We start from the raw sequence: 20,332 nt of genomic DNA, 5'->3' as shown, positions 1-20,332 counted from the left end.
AGTGAGATATGATTAATTAAGTGCGCTGACAGCTCATCTCACAGGCCAAACAGATTACACTGAGTGGAGTGGATGACCGGTCCAAGATGGCGGCTCCAAATCTCGTCAGCGCTAGTAAGGAGTAGCGGTCGATGCGGCGTCTATGTATATTATGTCTATGATACACACGCATCCTCGAAAATTCGGCAAAAGGACGGCCTTTGTAGAATTTGGACTTTGAATGGATGCTTGACGTTGAAACAGTAGCCTACTTCGGCGGGACTTGATGATGTAACACTTTAAAAAAAAAAAAAAAAAAAAAAAAAAAAGAATGCCACTTTAGACTTTGAGAAACAGCCTATGGAAACAGCCCGACTGTATTTGTCCTGCGTTGCTGTGGCAACACAGGTAAACAAAAGGTTACTTGTAAACGTTAAGTGTCTTCTTCATCACACTCAAGGACCATGCTTAAGAAGAAAGGAAAAAAGGGAAGGAAGGGGAAAAGGTGAGACTTTTTGAATTATTCTAACGTTAGCTGATGCGCAAATATGCACAAACCTATGCTACGCGTGAAATATTAACGTTAGTAACGTAACGCTATCGTTAGATAGATCTTATACTTTAGCTAGATTGACGTTTCTAACAACCCATTCGTGCATTATGCGTGTCTACCGAACGAAGTTGCTGTTATTGTTAATTGCTTTTCGTTCACTTTGTTGCAGTAAAGGTAAAAAAGAGGGAAAACAGGAGTCAAAAGGTGAAAGAGAGTCTGAAATCGAGAGGGCGAAAGCAAATGCTGCTCTTTGGGAAACCAGGCTGGGTATCACCGAGAGCTCACGCTTGGAGTACCGTGAGGCCGCCCGCAGACTTGCCCGTGCTAATGAAGAACTCACAAATCAACAGTACCGCGCAGAAAAAGAGACTGTCGATATCATTGCATTCTTGAAGAAGAAAGAAGCCGAAAAGGAAGCCAAGGTAGCTTCATGTCAATTCACAGTGAGAACTGACTACAAGTATCGATGGTGTCTATAAGTAACGTTAGAGTAGATTAGAAGAGTTGAGTGTAGAAGTCTTCTGTCTTATTGTGTCGTTTGAGAATGTGAAGAGGCTACATGGACGTGCCGCGAGGTCAGAACCGGCAATGTGCATTCACAAATGCAAATTTATTTCGAATATTTCTTTTTTATTTTATAGAGCTCACCAATCCCGCCCCTCCTCCGAGAGAGCTTAGTTTCCGGAAGTAAGTTTCCCATTCATTTCTCCAATCGACATCTGGAGAGGGAGTTAAGGGCATCATAACAAAGTGACACCAGACCCTCTTGTAACAGCTGTAGGCCTACATAAGGCTTGGAAATAATAATAAAATAGTTTCGGAAAAATAAGGCAGAAAAACGACAAGTTTCCCATGCTGCCTCCTTGATGAAAAAAAAAAATCATCTTCTCATGTGATTTCTGCTACAGTGGTACTGAAAACGTTAATAGCCTAGTTGTTGAAAGCAGCCTTTCTCAAACTTCTTTGACTTGAGGCCCGGTCATGGCAGACTTTGGAGTCATTGGGCCCACCTATGTACACGCACGCTGTACACGCACCCCCCCAATCAAATTATCATTATGCTTATCATTTTCACAATTACTATTATGCTATATTGTCGTATGCACTTGCAATTGAAAGCAGTCAATGTTTAAAGTTTTAACATTGTTCACAAAGTTTGTGAAAACATGCACATCAGACGACTGCTTTACTAATGTGAGATATAATAATCAGGGTTCTAAATTATCTTTTTTGATCACCAGCCAATGTGGCTGGTAACTTTCTAAAGTTACTAGCCAATAAGAATTTCTACTAGCCAATTTTTTCCCGGTGAAAATAAGAGAATTTTGAGTTTACTGTATGAGGGTCACTGAATGCATTTGATCATTTTATTAACATTGTTGGCATGAATACATACCACAAAATATACACAGAAAGTGCAAACACTTAATTTCCTGTTTGGGATCTCTATCTATCTATCTATCTATCTATCTATCTATCTATCTATTTCTCTGTCGATATCCTCATCCCCTGCTTCATTCCTCTTCTCGCCCCCATAAGTCTGTAAGGAGATATCAATTATCATCAACAATGACAAGCCAAATGGAACCTGCCACTTGTTTTCTCTCCCTCTTATGTGCTAAGACACGTTCTCGATTAAATGGAGTAGCATAGGGCCTAAGTTCAAGTTGGATCTTTATAGAGAGGACCCAAAAAGTATCTAACCTAGTGACCACCACAGCAACCAGCATGATTGCCCTAGAAACCAGCAAAGCAACCACAATATTTATGCGTTTTAGCTTATTGGATGTTGCGTTAATGCAGATAACTTTTGATCCGTGTGCCCAATTTTCATAATTGAGGTACCGTTGGAATCCTTGGATGAAGCCGAGTTCCATGCCTCTGATCAAACCCACTCTTGCAGTTCCTTGGAAGCTACTGGCCGCTACTCGCGCTGTATAAATTCTCAGTCAGCAGCTCAGTTCTCTGACTTTTTTGTCAAAGAGGCCATTGCTACTATCATGTCCTTAGCCTCCTCTGCCTCATCCAGCCCAGATGATTTGGTTGCTCTTTTCCACTCCTCCTGCTCAGCCATTCTTGATATGGTGGCTCCTCTTTGTCACAAGCGTCCAAAATTTAAATCTCAAGTCTGGTTAGATGATGCCTCCCGCTCACTCTGGCAGGCCTGCCGGAGAGCTGAAAGGAAATGGCTAAAAGACCGTCTTACAGTCTCCCATGACATTTTTAAATCTACTTTAGCATCCTTCCAGGCAGCCGCCAAAGCAGCCAGAGCTAAATACTTCTCTGATATTATTAATCATCATGCTAACAGACCCAAAATTCTGTTTCACACTATTAATCAAATCACCAACCCTCCACTCTCACCTGCTCCCTTCACAAGTGCTGATGCTTGTGAGAAATTTAAGAAAATTTTCATTGATAAAATCGAAAACATCAGTGCACTGTTCTCTCCCCTTCCTCTGCCTTCCCCCCCAGTTAAGGTGTCTTCAGGCCCTTTATTTACTTTCAGTCACTTTGCTGATGTATCGCTAGCAGATCTCAAGGACATAGTCCTCTGTATGAAACCCACATCTTCCCCTGGTGATGTTGTCCCCTCTCCTATCTTGAAAGATGCCTTTGATGTGTTGGGCCCTTCCATACAGCTAGTTATCAACTCCTGTTTGACATCTGGTGCTGTCCCTGCCTGCTTTAAGCATGCGGTGGTCCAACCCCTGCTTAAAAAGCCCAACCTGGATGCAAATTCTTTGAATAATTACCACCCCATCTCTAAACTCCCTTTCCTTTCCAAGGTACTGGAGAAAGTAGTGCTGGCCCAGTTGCTTCCCTTCCTGACTGAGCATAACATCCTTGAGCCCTTCCAGTCAGGTTTTAGAACACTCCACAGTACTGAATCGGCTCTGCTAAAAGTCACCAATAGGGCTGGGCGATAAAACGATGTATCGCAATAGACATGTAATCGATATCAATAAAAAATACGTTCGATAGAACATTCAATAGCCTAATTAAAAACACACCTCCCGCCTTACGTTGTCCATAAATGAATAGGCTAAATATATCTGGCATTGTAGCTAGTATGTGCAACTCTACCAGAGTAGGCGATAGAAGTAGGCCTACCTCAACACAGACTCTCAATGAGTCCTTGCCCCGTGCACTCTCTCTCTCTCCCTCTCAACAGACGCATCCCTCCTCAGCTTGTAATCCAAACATTCACAATCGTGCAAGACGACTGGCTAAATTGCTATTAAATCCGGTTAGCATCATTAACACGCTGCACGAATTTGTTAAAAACTGTTGCATTCAAATTGACTGCTAAGTTCTAATCATTTCAATCCCAATGCAAATGGAAACGTATTTTCCAAGACTCAAAGGGCCTGTCCCAAGGAGAAAAAGCATTCATTTGAAACTTAAACACGTGGGGAAACTGAACAGTCTAACCAGTAGACTATGATAAACTAGCAAATTAAGCTACTTTGTTTACAATATTTCCAGGCTTCAACCAGTGCTGCTTTTCATTCAGACTTATGTGCACATTTATTTATTTGAGTGTTTTTTATGGTTGTGTTGCTATTTCTTTTCCCTGTTTGCTTTGATTGATAACTGAGGTGATTCAAATCAGAGGAAGGTTAAGTTTAAAATAAGTGTTTAATTAGATTTTTTTTACCCTTCTGGTCCTTATCTGAAATAGATTAAAAAAAATCAATAATTATCGATATCGACTGATATGAAATACTTATATCGTTCTACAGTTTTCAGCCATATTGCCCAGCCCTAGTCACCAATGATCTGCTTCTCACTCTAGATTCAGGTCAAAATGCAATCCTGGTTCTATTGGACCTCAGCGCAGCGTTTGATACTGTGGACCACAACACCCTCCTTACCCGTCTTGAGGACTGGGTAGGCATAAAGGGGACAGCACTACTTTGGTTCAGCTCCTACCTCAGACACAGAACCTTCTCAGTATCCCTTGGTTGCTCCTCTTCCTCCTCAGCTCCTGTTTCCTATGGGGTCCCGCAAGGCTCCATTTTGGGCCCTTTGCTGTTCTGTTTATATGCTCCCCCTTGGTGACATCATCCGCCGATATGACATCTCTTTTCACTTCTATGTTGATTACACCCAGCTATACCTGCCCTTAAAATCTGATAACTCCATTCAGCCTCTTCTGGATTGTCTCCAGGATATTAAGTGCTGGATGAATAATAACTTCCTTCAGCTAAATGATGATAAGACAGAGGTAATAATTTTTGGTCCTTCTAAAGCTAAACCCCTGATTGAAGGAAAATTAGCCCACCTCTCCTCTTTTGTCAAGCCACATGCCAAAAATCTAGGTGTCATCCTTGATTCAGAGCTCTGTTTTAAAAGGCAGATTAGCTCTGTTATCAAGAGTAGCTTCCATCAGCTGAGAATTATTTCCCATCTCAAACCCTCTTTGTCTCCCAAGGACTTAGAAACAGTAATTCATGCATTTGTTACATCCCGGTTAGATTATTGCAACTCCCCTCCATCTTGGTCTCCCCCAGTCCCAACTTTCTCGTCTGCAATTGGTACAAAATGCAGCTGCTAGGTTGCTTACTGGCACCAAGAAATACCAACACATCACCCCTGTACTGGCCTCCTTACACTGGCTCCCCATTAGCTTTAGGGTCCACTTCAAAGTCCTTCTGATTGTTTATAAGGCACTGCATAGGTTGGCTCCCTCATATATTTCAGACCTCCTCCATCTCCTCTTAGCATCCAGGTTCCTTAGATCTGCCGACAAGGGTCTTCTCTCTGTGGCCCGCACCCGCCTCAAGCAAAGAGGCGATAGAGCTTTTGCGGTAGCAGCCCCACGTCTGTGGAATTTTCTGCCCCCAGATGTTAGACTGTCTCCCTCCATCACCACTTTTAAATCAAGACTAAAGACCCACCTTTACTCCTTGGCCTTCCCTGCTTCCTAGCTGTCCATCTCTCTCCTCTCTTCTTCATATTCAAGTGTCTTCTGTACTGTTGCTATTTATTTGTTTAGGGCTCTCTATTTGTCTATTGTATTTCTGTATTTGTCTTGCTTACTTTCTCTGTGCTTGCCTTTTATATTTTGCTTGTTCTGATTTGCTTTTATTTTCTATTTTTAGCCATATCCTCTGTACAGCACTTCAGTAGACAGTGGTCAGTGGAAACTGTTTTAAATGTGCTCTATAAATTAAATTTACTTACTTACTTACTAATTTACTTACTCTTAGTAAGGAAAAATGACAACTCCTAAACTAAGAGTGAGTCTTCGTTGCTATGTATGACGTCATTACTCATGCACGAGCTTGACTGAAGTGACCACCTTGATTGGCTGATGATTGTAACGCGGGAATTCCAAACACCTCCCTTACGATGATGAGTGACAGGTGACAGGTCTGAGAATGCGTGCGCTACACAAGTAGTGCGAAGGACGGAAGATGATGAATAAACTGAACTGAATAAAAAGCCCTAGCCTAAATGAATAAAGAGTAAGGCAAAACAAATAGCCTATAGCCTAATGGAACATGTGGATTGATGCAGTATCTTTGCAACATTATTAAATTAACCTGTCACCATAGCCTATGCCTACGTTTGCAAAGAGGAGAACATTTTAATTTGATTCACAATGAAACGTTACATTTAATTTAAATGTTGACAATGAGTAGTTTTGGTTGTTGTTGGTGGCGTTATTGCATCCATTTTATGCCTACAATGCAAAATTGTTCCCTCGCGATTGGAAGCTCCTGTAGCTGCATACGCATTTTAAAACATCGCAACGTGAAATGCCACAAAAAGGGTTTGTGGATAGGTCTTAGTGAGTTAGGAGTCCTCTCGACTTCTTTTAAGCTGTCCCAGACTTAGGTGCTACTTTTAGGTCTAAAATGCTTTGTGAATTACTTTTAGTGAAAAAAATTAGGAGTCCTAAAGTTAGGGGTGACACGCCCATTATTTTTAGGAGTTGCTCCTAAATTCACCAGTTAGGAGCTACTTTTATCCTTAAAATTCTTTGTGAATACGGCCCCAGATCAATTACATTGACAAGTTGGCCTGTATCAAGGCCTAAGGACCTCCTGCAGTATTACCAGAGGGGTATTCCATCAACCTCGCTAAAGGCCAAACCTGGCTTATTTCAATAAGTCTTGCTAATTTTAGTGAGAGTTCCGTTCCATTAGTGTGGATTGCGTGAATCCCAGCTTGGTAACCATGGGAATTTATGCCACAGAGCTAACCTGGTTAGTAGCAGGTTAACTTTCAAGCTTAATCAAGTTGTGTTGCAAAAAAAAACCCATCAGTCGGAAAACGAGTCCAAAGAGATGTTTCCGTCAACCCGTGCTTTCATCACCTGTAGCCTACAACTTCAACAATAGAAGTAGAAACTTTTTTCCGACAGTGTCACCAAGCATTGATTTACATATTCACTAGTTCCAAAGAATTTATGAAAATTATGCAACTTAAAATGTTTTAACTTGACGTGTGTGGTTCTAGGAATCCAACGCATAGCGAGATGGCATAGTAAAGGCATATTCGTGCGTGTTCTCAGGTTCGCTTCCCACACAAAGCATTTACATAGTTTATCACCTTGATAATGACATTTTTAGTTATCTATCTAAATTGCAGGAACTTCTGTCTGTCTGTGTGTGTGTCTGTGTGTCTGTCTGTGTGTGTGTCTGTTATTCGCATATCTCTCGACCGTTGGTCCGATTGATTTCAAACTTGACAGATGTCTTGCTACGGGCACGAGTAAGTGCAATGCCAAGTTTGCCGTTGTTTGGATAAGTAATGCAAAACATATCGTTAAATATATCGGTAAAAGAAGCCCAAATTGGTTAAACATAGCCTTACATTAAAGCTTTAGGCTTAGGCTATGCCATTTTGATCAGCTACAGACAACAAGTGGCAGACAGAGCGTGATGTCACTTATAGGCCTACCAGAGATTGAATCACATCGTTGCAAATTTCAAACGATGATGCATCATTCCACAAAATGGCTTGTCTTCAGAATCAGGAAGTTATTCAATAAGCTTAACAATAATCAGCCTTAACTTAAAACAGCTGTTAGGCTTATGTCATTTTGTCTGAGGAAGGGCAGTGTGTCCCGAAACGTCACATGTGGTGAATAAAAAGGAAAAAAAATAATGGATTTATAATGGATGGATAATGGATGGATAATGTAATTTTTATTGTCACTTTTTGAGTCCAGCACCTACTTTTTTAACATTTAGATGTGTGCACCTTTTTCTACATTATAAAACCATACACTCACTAATCCTAAATAAACAACTGTATTTGCTTAAAATATGGTGTAAGACGCTTGTGAAAGATAGAAAGTGACAAAAACGGCAAATTCCCAAGTTTACATTAAAACTATTGGACATGAAAGGCCACATGGACTACAAACAAACTACAACGTGACGACAAAAGTAATGACGAGCCCCTAACTGGGCAACTCTGTTAGCAAAATCTAGCCCCAGTTTCCGACCTCTGACTCACACATTACGTGACGTGAATGACGCGGAATGATGATGTTTTCACTGGGAAAAAGGTTTTTCCGAAGCCCATGAACGCTAGGTAAGATAAGTTTTGATGCAAGGGTTGCTGAGATATGAGCTCACTTCCTGTTTGGCGGCTTCACCACCAATTTCGATTGGCTGATACGGGCGATTGCTTTTAGATATTGCTACAAAAAGCATGACTTTTTTAAGGCTTGGTCTGAAAATCATGTGTGTCAAGTTTTGTGTCGATCGGACAATATTTGTGACCTGTGAGAAAATTGTTTCACTTTTGATAAAATCCAATATGGCGGAAAAATCATCATGACCGATATTGACGACATAAGGTGCGTTGAACTCGACTTGGTCTAAGGATTCCAACGATACTTCTTTTTTGAAAATCGGGCCAATGAGTCAAAAGTTATGTGTGTGAACTCACTTCCAACTTTGACCAGTTGGTGGTACTAGAGCATTCGAGGTGCCAACATCAAACTGGGTGAAATTAATTATGGGCCTGTCCCCAATCAGCATGCCAAATTCAGAACTTTTTACCAGACGGTTTTATAGGCTGCAATAGACTCCCATGGCGGAATAATAATAGGGAAGAAAACATACAAACACAATGGGTGCCTACGCAGCTTCGCTGCTTGGCCCCCAATAATGGTAATAAAATCCTGTATTAACATGCACAGTTTAAGTAAACTTACATGTAAAATTAAAAAGTTTACATTTTTGGCATGTAAATATACCAACGTAAATGTAAATGTAAATAGTCGTTTCTGAAATATTTGAAGAAATCACTCAATTTAAAAAATGATTCCATATAACACTAAAATAAAGTGTGTAGACATAAAGTGTAAATTAAATGTAAAACCACAAACAAAATGCATTTTGTAATATTCGCACCACATGATGTTTGGTTGCATCGCATGGTCAAATTTACAGGCACAGAATTGACCACCTACACAAAACAAACTTGATTCCTCTAAAAGGTCACTATTTTATTTGTAATCAAAAAATATATATTCATTGTATTTTTGAGGTCATACCACATGACGTCCAAATTTGGCGATATGAGAGAGAATTATAAACTTGTTTGTTGCTCCAATGGGTGCCTGGCAAACTAGTTTATGATGTAACTCAAGATATTTAAATAAGTTTAAACTTGTGGTAACAAGTCCCAAAATGGTAGTTTGTTGATGGTGTAATTCTAAAGTTTCCCAAACAGCAGTCATGGCCGGACGGTTGCAACACATAAGCTTAATAAATACCTAATGATTTTTGAAAAGTTAAAGTCGTTACAAATATGGGAGTGATCCCACATGGTGTGTCTTCAGACATTCAAACCTTTTATAAACTTGCTGATTTATAAAAATCCTGTTGGACAGAAATTCTAGACATCATGTCATTGACTCATGCCATATCATAGTCCATAGGCTAGTCTGAAGAGATAGGTTTTCAGTTCCTTTTTAAACTGGGCAGTGGATTCACACTGCCTGATGTCATTTGGAAGTGAGTTCCATAGCTTCGTGTGTGGGTGGGGAGGGGTATGTTGTGTGTGTGGGTGGGGAGGGGCATGTTGTGTGTGTGGGTGGGGAGGGGTATGTTGTGTGTGTGGGTGGGGAGGGGTATGTTGTGTGTGTGGGTGGTGGGCAGGGTGATGAATTGGTGTGTGTGTGTGTGTGGGGAGGAGTAATGGTGTGCGTGGATATGTGGGGTGTATGCACATTTGGGGGGTATGGTGTGTGAGTGTGTGGGGTGTAATGGGGTGTGTGTGTGTTGGGGCAGGGGGGGGTTATAGGGTGTGTGTGTGTGTGGGTGGTGTTGGTGGTTGACCAATGTCCTACCAAAGTCATTCTTTGTGTGTGTTCTGTGTCTCTCTATCTCTCTGTGATCGTTTTTGCATCGAACTCTGCCTGGTCAAAGATTTGTGTTTGTTTTAGCTAAGTTTTTATTGGTCAATTTTATTTGATGTTGTGAGCTGCATTTAATCTAAATTAACATAATTACAGAAAACGTAATCAAGATTGAAAGGCATTTTTCTGTGTATCGGTGTTGTGTTAATCCCACATATGTCATTTGACTGTCCTTTTCAACTCATATCACTATAAAATCCCATAAAACCGGACAAATATCAAGGCTCCCAATACATTTCTATGGAGCCGTACGGTGAAGTTGACGGCCCATGTCTGCCTGCACGGAGCTACTGGACTGCCATTGGCTCATCTGCGTTCGATGGGCGGGGTTTTGCGAACGGTCAATTGTGCACGTACTGTAGGCTATGCCAGTTTTAATAGCCAAATCTAGCAGGTAGGAGAGTTGATGACATAAAAGTGAAAGTAAGACATTAGAAAGGCTAATGAAAGTTAAGGTTGCTTTTGACATAGGACTTAGTACAAAGAAGCAAAACTGATGTTTTGAATACCAATTCTGTTGTCTTTGAACATTTCTCTGACTGATGCATTTAATCACAATTTGGATTATGCCTGCTTTTAAAGGGTGGAAATATTTCACCCCAAAATTTCGTACATACAGGGGAATCAGTGTTCCCCACAGAATTGAATTCTATTTGTGGTGGTAGGTTTGCAGAATTAGCTTGAATGCAACAGTTTTTAGCAAATTAGTGCAGCGTGGTTATGATGCTAACCAGATTTAAGCACAATTTAGTACAACCTGGAAAAGCATTGTGTGGTGGTCAATGTTGATATTGTGGTGGGCCGCCACAAAAAAGTCAATGTTTGGGAAACATTGGGAATACATAATTAGGCACATTTTATGCTTCTCTCCATCTTTTTACGTGAAACACCCACTTGTCCCATGACCCTCCCATAAATGCATACTGTATTATACAGAAAAGCGCAACTTGCCATTCTCTGCTCCTGCGACAGGCAGTCTGCGGTTTTACCAAAGTGTGGCCTGTTTGTACATACTATGCCATGTTTTTATGAAATTACACCTGAAGTTGGCACAAATGTGTTAGTACGTCTAGCCCAGTGTTTCCCAAAGACTGGGTCGCGACCCACGGGTGGGTCGCAGGAGATTTTATTTGGGTCGTCAGCACAATTTATGTTGTCTAATAGGCCTAATTTATACCATTTACATTTAGCCAGGAAAGCTATCAGTTTTCTATTAGGATAGTTTACCACAGTCACGGCCCTCTGTGCAATTTTGCATTTAGAATAGCTCTGAAACTGGGGGCGAACACGTCGCACAGGGGACAGCGTGGACATCTCATTCGCAAAATGAAACATTTCTGTGCGGACCTCGCAGTTGCAAAATGCAAGGGACATCAGCCTAATCAGCTCTTCAACTTGACCGATTAAAATCTAGTCAACTAAGGGCCTGTCCACACGGAGACGCTTTTTAGGTTAAACGCAGAGGTTTTGCTTCGTCTTGGCTGAGCGTCCAAACGAATTCTGTACGCACTGCCCGAAACCGCACTTTTCTGAAACCTGGTCCCAGAGTGGAAAAATCTGAAACTGTAGCCCGTTTGAATTCGTTTAGACAGCGAAACCGCACATCCTGCTTGCGTATCGATGATGTCATCGCCACACCTCAGCTGCCCTGGACTTGCACTTATAGTATTGCCTAACAATACTAATTTTCATACATGACATTACCTACGACACACTCCGTCAGATAAATATCACAACTGGTGCTTTCTTGTAGCTGATGACTTGGTGGACTGAACACTGTTTTTCCCGTGGTGTTTTTTATGCATTCTAGCTACTGTCAGAGAGAACTTAAGTTATTTGGAAAGTCTTGGTGTAAGTTTAGGCTACATTAATTTGTGCGTTAGTGCCAGTGTCATTCATTTATTTTACATGTCTTACAACATATATAGGCCTACATGCATTCACAGTCGAAAGTGAAATCAGATATAAGCATACAAAGACGCTTTAGAACTCACGTTAAGCCGATGGTAGCACACTGAATGCAAATGCTCGATTTGATGCAGGCAAACATATTGAATGTTACTAACGAAGGTTTTATAGCAATATTATAAATCGCGGCGACAGAATAGCCTAGAACTTGGGTAAGCCTTGCGTTTAGTAGCCTAATTCGCGGTGATAGCCAAAACTAATGTGAATCACGGACTATCCTACAACCAAAGAAAGTAAAGGTGATTAGTAGGCCTACCTGCGTTAGCCAAATGGACGGGACTGCACCCTTCACAAACCGTAAAATAAAGTTGATTAGTTTTACAGTTGACTACAGTTGACAGTTCACCATCAGTCCACACAAACAATTCTGGTTTCCTTGCACTAGCCACTTCAATCCGTAGCCTATTCTGTCTGTTTGTAAAGCGCAAGTTTTGGTCAATTTCTGTAAAGAAACAGTGCCACCTATAGGCCTGGGGTATGAAGTAACGGTTGAGTCGTGTTGAGATGGATCCGTTTGGACATAAATATTCTTGATACGGTTCCAGGAAAGACGGAGGAAAAAAAGATCGGTTTGGTACGTGTGGACTAGGCCTAAAGCAGACATCCGTATGCGGACATGGCTATTCAATTTGCGTCAAAGGCTGTAGATAGTTTTGATTGTAGATGCACTCTTTAAAGTTAATAGCAACCTCCTCACATTCCTTATTATTTCGGATTTAAAGCGCTCAACAGTGCATTATTAGGCTACAATTTAAATGGATTAAAATGTATTTAAATTATTTCCTCTTGTTTTCCACCTCGCAAACTCTATACTGGAGGCAAAGTAAAGGCGCATTATCTTTTGACTATTACGCAAAAGCCTCGTTCTGATATTTATTCATTTCACATTCTTACAACATAGCTTGTCACAACATCAATACACGGCCTTGGTATATGGCCTACAAACAAACGTTTAACTCCAGAGGAAAATTCGGATTCAACTTTCCAAATAAAGAAGTCAAGTCAAGTCAAGTCAGGTTTTATTGATATAGCCCATTTCATACACAGAAAGGTAGCCCAATGTGCTTCACATAGTCATAACAATCACATATAAAAAAGCAAAATAAATAATTATACGAAACCTCAACTAGGTTTACACAAGAAACCTCAACAAGAATTGCACAAGAAACCTCCACAAATAGGCAACAATATAACGACTTGAGTTACTTGCTATGTTTACATAGGAATTGACGGTGTTATGGATCCATTTGTCTGCAACGCAACGTAGCCTACAACATCACTCTTTAGAAATACAGCTTACTATGCTGAAGAGTGACGACTGCGTAGCATGCAAGAATACCCCCAAGAAAAGTTTGAGAACCTGTGGCCTAAAACAATATGGTTGCATGTTAGATCTGAAGTGAAATGGGTCGCGATGGTTTGTCATTTTTAAAAAGTGGGTCCCCAGAAAAAAAAGTTTGGGAAACACTGGTCTAGCCCATAGTGCAGAATTATTAGAATAGCAAAAATTATGATCCAGGGGTAAAATCAAGATAAATCAAGGTTTTGTAAAAAATCAGATATAAAACTTTATAATTGCTTAATAGACTTGGGTCAATATGGGTAGGCCCGCTGTTGCTATCTTTAGGACTAAATGATGGGCAATGCAGTCAGACACATCAGACATAAAAAAAAAAATGTGAGGGTATTAGAGGTATGTGATGACACCAATACAAGGTCAGTTCCCACAAAAGCAGAGAAAAAGAGGCATGTGAAACAAATATGGGATTGGCTTATTGTCTTAGTGCATCAAGCCACATTTAACTTATTTCAGGTTTGGCTATCACCTTAATCACTTACCAATGTCAGCTTTTGCGATAAGGATATTAAATCGTTCCTGTGGTTATGGTCGTTTTTTTTTGTCACTTGTGTCTCCCTTTCAGATTGCAGAACTTGAAGAAGAACTACACCATGAAAAAACAAAGGCATTGGAGGAGAAAGAGCAAATTGTAAGTGATAAAAATGACCACTTGGCTTGTTTTTCAGAATGTCAAAGAAATGTAGCCTAACATTAGAGGGGAAAGGGACTTGAGCAGAGGTGCTTAGTCTGTAAATATGCAGAGAAACTTAACACCCTACCACACTCTGCTCTGCACAATGTCTACTAAATCACATTGTCATGCTCTCCAGGGTGCATCTTGTTTTCTTGAAAAAAAAAAAAAAAAAAAAAAAACCCTGTGTAATCATACTGGATTTCTAAAAATGGTTTTGGAGTTGAGCCACACTTCTCTTTCTGTAATTACACTGATGTAGTGTTCATACATGAAGAAGTAACAAAACAAGTATAAAAACTAAAACAGGACCACTGCATTTTGTGTCTTGTAAGCCTTTAACTGTGGTGTTGGGGGGAGGGTGCTGCAGCTTGTAATTAAAACCCAAACGTTTGGAAGACTCATACCAGTTATCCGTCCCTCACGTGTCCATGGTTGTTTTTAAAACTCAGCAAAAGCTTTTTATTGTCCTATACCTGAATGGGAATATGCCAGCCCATGACAAACCATTTGTTTAAACAGTTATGCAAAACTAGTTAAACTATATGTTTTTTTGAAAAGCTGTTTTACATCTTGCATTTGACTCTTATTCTATTAAAATGGTTTCCAATAAGATCTCAGAATAGAAATAAACTCTGGTAAGAGTTGGAACAACTTGAAATATCCATGTTAAAAATGTAGTGGCAGCATTGCTGTGCCCATGTAGCATTATTCTGGAAAATATGTTGTGGTCAGCTTTTGAAATGTAATGTGAAAGCCAGGACCACATTCTGAAACAAGAATCATGTTCTTTTGTTTTTTTTTGAAGGAACAGACTTTGGATACAGCCTCACTTCTTTTAAGCACATACAGTATAAACTATTGTACTATTACAAACTTTGCAGGTTCGCTGCTTCTTCCTTAGATAGATCTTACATAATTTGGAGCAATGCCTTGGGTCACTACATTGTTGAAGGATGAAATTGGCTCCAGTCCAGTGCTGTGGTAAAATGGATGGATGGGTGATGAAAAGATTATTTTTACACTTTACAAATTATACACTTTACAAGGTCCAAAGCACCCACAAACCATGCTAGGGATATCTTTTCATTTGTTATAGTCAAGTCAAGTCAAATTTATTTATATAGCACATTTCAAAGCAATAGCATTGCACCAAAGTGCTTTACATAAAATAATAATAATAATAATAATAATAAAAAAATAAATAATAATAATAATAAAAATAATAATAATAATAATAATACAAATACATACATATAAACATATTAAAAAAAAGGGAGAGGTGAGGGAGTCAGGGAGTGTTAAAAGCTAGGGAGAAGAGGTAGGTCTTTAGGTTGGATTTAAAACTACTAATAGTGGGGCAGGATTTCACCTCAACATCAGGAAGGCTATTCCAAAGCTGGGGAGCATAGACAGAGAAAGCTCTGTCACCTTTGGATTTAAGAGAGGCAGAAGGAACACAAAGAAGACACTGGGAAGATGATCGAAGAGGTCTAGGAGGACAGTAAGGAATTAAAAGATCACATAAATACTGAGGTGCTAAACCATGTAAAGCTTTGAAAACAAACAGAAGAATTTTAAAATTAATTCTTTGTTCCACAGGAAGCCAGTGCAGTTTAGCCAACACAGGTGAAATGTGGTCACGTTTCTTAGATCCAGTCAGTAATCTGGCTGCAGCATTTTGGACCAGCTGGAGTCTGTTTAGAGTAGATTTAGTTACACCTACATACAGTGAGTTGCAATAATCAAGCCTAGAGGAAATAAAGGCATGTATAAGGATTTCTAAATCACTGTAGGAGAGAGAAGACTTGAGCTTTGCTATTGTCCTAAGTTGGTAAAAACTTCCCTTGACAACGCTGTTGAATTGCTTATTAAAAGTCAGAGAAGAGTTTAGGAAAACACCTAGGTTATTGACCACACTGTGATGGTTAACAGACAGAGGGCCAAGAGACTTGCTTACATTGTTGACAGAATTTGGTGGTCCAAAAATGATTACTTCAGTTTTGCTGTCATTTAGCTGTAAAAAGTTGTTAGCCATCCACTTCTTAATGTCATTAAGACAAAGAAAAAGGTTTGTCAATGAGCAGGAATTTTCAGGGGCCACCGGTATATAAAATTGGGTATCATCTGCGTAGCAGTGATAACGAATATTGAATTGATTGAAAATGGAGCCCAGGGGAAGCATGTATAAAGAAAATAATAGAGGCCCTAAAATAGAACCCTGGGGGACACCACACTTAATGGGAGCAGATGACGAAGAAGTATTGCCTAAATGCACTGAAAAAGATCTATCAGTTAAGTAAGATCTGAACCAATGTAATACAGTGCCTTGCAGACCAACTTCAACACCCAGGTGTTTTAAAAGGATCTTGTGGTCAATGGTGTCAAAAGCAGCACTAAGATCTAACAGGACCAATAGGGCACAAGAGCCAGAGTCAACAGAGAGCAATAGATCATTATGGACCTTAAGTAAGGCAGACTCTGTACTATGAAGTGGTCTAAAACCAGATTGAAACTTGTCAAGGATATTAGAGGTGTTTAAATAGGAAGAGACTTGTGACAGAACAACTTTTTCTAAGATCTTAGAGAGAAAGGGCAGTTTAGAAATGGGCCTATAATTTTTCAAATCAATGGGATCAAGGGAAGGTTTTTTCAGGAGAGGTTGCACAATAGCGTGTTTAAAGTCAGAGGGTACTACTCCATTAGCCAGGGAGCTATTAATGATGCTCAAGATAAAAGGGCAAATAGCCGCAAAAGCCGCAAATAGCCGCAAAAGCGTCTTTGAAAAGGTGAGATGGAAGAATATCAGAGTGGCAAGAAGAGGGCTTCATATGAGAGACCAAGTCTGACAACTGTGAGGAAGAGACTGGTTGGAATTGTTGGAGGCGGCAAACTACAGACTGATACAAAGCAGGATCAGAAATTGAGGGTGTGATATGAGACTTTATGTTGTCAATTTTGTCAATAAAGAAATTGAGAAACATCTCACAGGTTTCTGTTGTAGCAGGAAGAGAGGACATTGTAGTAGGAGGATTTATGATTTTATTAATTGTGTTAAACAACACTTTTGGTGTGTGAGCATTTTTGTGAATAAGCTCAGCATAGAAAGCTGCCTTTGCTGCTTTGACAGTGATTTGATAAGCCTTAAGAGAATCTCTAAATATATCATAGGAGACCTGAAGTTTATCTTTTTTCCATTTTCGCTCTGCTTTCCTACAAGCCTTTCTGAGCGAACAGGTAGTGGAATTTAGCCAAGGAGTAGTTGACCTATTGGATTTACACCGCTTTTGTTTTAAAGGAGCTACAGAATCAAGAGTGGCAAGGCAAGATGTATTAAAAAGAGTAAGTAGATCCTCAGTGTCGGTGCAGGTGGAAAGAGAATCTAAGACAGCAGGTGAAAGAGAGAGCATAAAAGTATTAGTGAACTGTGAGGCTGTGGTGGAATTAATAGCCCTGACAAGGGAGTAGGATGAGGGGGGTGGAGGGGGGGTTGACAAAACAGTGAAGATTCAAATAAAATCATAAAATGGTCAGACACACCAGTATCAACTATTTTAACATTGGAAACTGAGAAACCAGAGGACAACACTAGGTCTAGTGTGTGACCCTTCTGATGTGTTGGGGCCATAACTGACTGCACAAGGTTAAAAGAGTCCACACGGCCTAAAAACTCATTGACCAAAGGTTTAGATGGGCAGCATATGTGGATGTTAAAGTCCCCCAAGATTAATAACTTATCAGCACGAGAGGCCATAAAAGATAGAAGTTCAGCAAATTCTTGAATGAAATTACAATTAATTTTTGGTGGACGGTAGACTAAGGCACAAAGTACAGATGCATTGATCTTAAACAGCTGTAGTTCAAAAGTAGAAAACAGATCAGTTGGTACAATTCTACATTTAAAACTGTTCTTAAACACTGTAATAAGACCACCACCACGACCAGAGACCCTAGGTGAGTTTAAAAAACTACAGTGAGCAGGGCAAAGGTCACCAAGTGCAATGATGTCATCACCAGAGAGCCAAGACTCGGTGATAAACAGAAAGTCTAGATGGTGGGACGTAAAACGGTCATTCAGAATAAATGCTTTGTTGGAAACAGAGCGAGCATTTAAGACAGCAAACTTAACCAAAGAAAAGTCCTGTTCATGACGTTCTTGGAAGTAGTGTTAATTTTGTCACCTATTTTTAATTTAGTCTTAGTCTTAGTCTTGTGACGAAATGTCCTTTTTAGTCTTTGTCATATTTAGTCATTCAAATATCATTTTTGTTAGTCAAGTTTTAGTTGATTAAAAGTCTCGTCATTTTAGTCTAGTTTTAGTCAAAAGAAAACTAAAGGTATCTTAGTCTTAGTCAGTTTTAGTCAACACATTTTAGTCTTTTTTTTGTAACAAATTATTTCTGATTACCATTTGAGTCAAATAGTGTTTCACACATCTCAATTTTCCAACAATATTGTGTGTCCACAGGGCTACTCGTCTGTTATAATTACTCATTCGGATTTTTTGTCAGTCAGTATGTTTACATGCACAGGTAAGTCGAGCTACAGTTATAGCTCGGCTGGGATTTGACCATAGACAGTAAAAGATTTGACTGGACCACTGTCATATTCGTAGACCAGTGTTTCTCAAAGTGTGGTCCGGGGATCACTGGTGGTCCGCAAGGTATCCCAAGTAGTCCGCGAGCAGACATGGTAAAATATAATATAGATGAGTTGTTTGCAATATTGAACCAACTTGTATGTAAAAACAGTTCTGCAACTAAGATATGCCAGTTTAAATCATACAGTATGAATCCACACAATAAGCAAAGTGCAAAGACAATAAGCAAGGTAGTTCAGTAGGCCTATTGTGTAGACTAACTATAGGCTACTGTTGAAGTTGAAGTGAACTGTATCTTTTTTAGATAGGGTTAGTTAAGTGGTCCTGAAACTGAAAAGGTTTGAGAAACACTGTCATAGGCCAAAGTATTAATGTTTTACTCCGCCTCGCTAGATGGCGATATCTTGTAAAACACAACACATTCCCCAAACAGACTCTCCATCTTAGCCATAGCTAACTTGCTAGCGAACTTTCCATATTAGCTTACTTGCTAGCAAACTTTGCATCATCAGTCTAACTAGTTAAATAGTTGACATTACATGATGAACATTTTCGTATGGACATTCTGGGGGATGTTAATTTGTATGAGAGAAGCTTCAACTTCTGGGTATGTAGCATTGTGGCATAAAGCTTAGGTAGTTAGCTTGCTAACTCTGGCAGAAATCTCCAGTGTTCTTGTTCCATGTAGTTTAGGTGTTGCAGCCACAGGGTTGCAGCAACAGCACGTAGACTAGCCTACAGGAAAGCTGTTGTAGTATGAACTCATTCGAATATTTTGAAAACGTAACAGCTAGATATTCTGTCTTCTCATTTTGTAGATGAAAATGAAGAGAGATTTTATCTTAGTTTTTATTTCATGCAAAACATTTTAGTCTCGTCTTTTTTCGTCAAAAATAATGCATCTTAAGATAGTCTTAGTCAGTGTTTCAGGACATTACTGCCGTCTCGTCATCGTCTCGTCTTAGTCATGAAAAAAAAGGTTGTTGACGAACATATTTCCTCTCGTCTCGTCTGACGAAATTAACACTACTTGGAAGGGGCCGCAGTTAGAGAGATTTACCCGGCAGAGATTAGCCTCTCCACCAGAGCCCGCACAGGTGGAATCAGTGGCAGCAGTGACGGGAGCAGTAGCAGCAGCAGTAGCGGTAACAGGCATAGTCCGTATGGTGATGAGGTGTTGATGGAAGACTTTCTTGCGGGGAGCAGAGTTGCCTACAGGAGTGGACCACACAGGAGAGCCACACCGGGACTGGAGAGTCGGGATAGCATCCTCCGTTGCTTGATGATAGATGGTAAAGGAGCGACGCGACCCTCTGTGCATGTAGCGCTTCCTCCGAAGAATCCCCGTAGCCTGGCAAAGGTGGAGCACAGCTTCATCGATAGAAGTGCTGGCATTTGAGGAGGCAAGTTGTTGGAGCTGCTCAGCGGTGTAGAGAAATCCCATGTAGGCTAGTACAAATGTCCAAGAGACAGACACTGTAGGTCTTGTATGTGGAGGCGCAGCAGCTAAGGCAACACAGCACAAAGCCTCAATCTCCCTGGAAGGTCTAGTCAACCGACTAACCTAGCAGCTGGTCAACAAACTCGGCGTCAAATCCGCTGACAGGATGGGATGGAGAGGGAGAGAGACACCGTGTAGCCAAAGTCCCAAAAACAGCCTCAAGCTCAACAGCAGACAGTGGAACACAGCGCAACCAGCGCAACGATTGCCCAGTCAGTCCAGGTCAGGTGTTAGTCCTTCAAAAAACAAAACCCACGATGGGGTAAAATTCAAGAAAATTATAACATTAGATAGCCGAAACGTAGTTTAA

General features: G+C 40.2%; 1 protein-coding gene across 1 annotated transcript in view; it reads left to right on the top strand.

The window, feature by feature from the left end:
• Positions 1 to 387: 387 nt before the first annotated feature.
• Positions 388 to 20,332, top strand: part of LOC125291159 (basal body-orientation factor 1-like) — a 156,136-nt gene continuing 136,191 nt past the window's right edge. The window contains exons 1-3 of the mRNA XM_048237750.1: positions 388 to 484; positions 702 to 954; positions 13,814 to 13,879. Coding sequence (XP_048093707.1) covers positions 444 to 484; positions 702 to 954; positions 13,814 to 13,879 — 360 coding nt within the window. The 5' untranslated portion in view covers positions 388 to 443. The remainder of the gene's footprint in view (positions 485 to 701; positions 955 to 13,813; positions 13,880 to 20,332) is intronic.

This window comes from Alosa alosa, chromosome 2, assembly GCF_017589495.1.
Source record: "Alosa alosa isolate M-15738 ecotype Scorff River chromosome 2, AALO_Geno_1.1, whole genome shotgun sequence".
Classification (NCBI taxonomy): domain Eukaryota; kingdom Metazoa; phylum Chordata; class Actinopteri; order Clupeiformes; family Clupeidae; genus Alosa; species Alosa alosa.
Note: the sequence above shows the minus strand (reverse complement) of the source record. Positions and strands in the feature narration are given on the sequence as shown.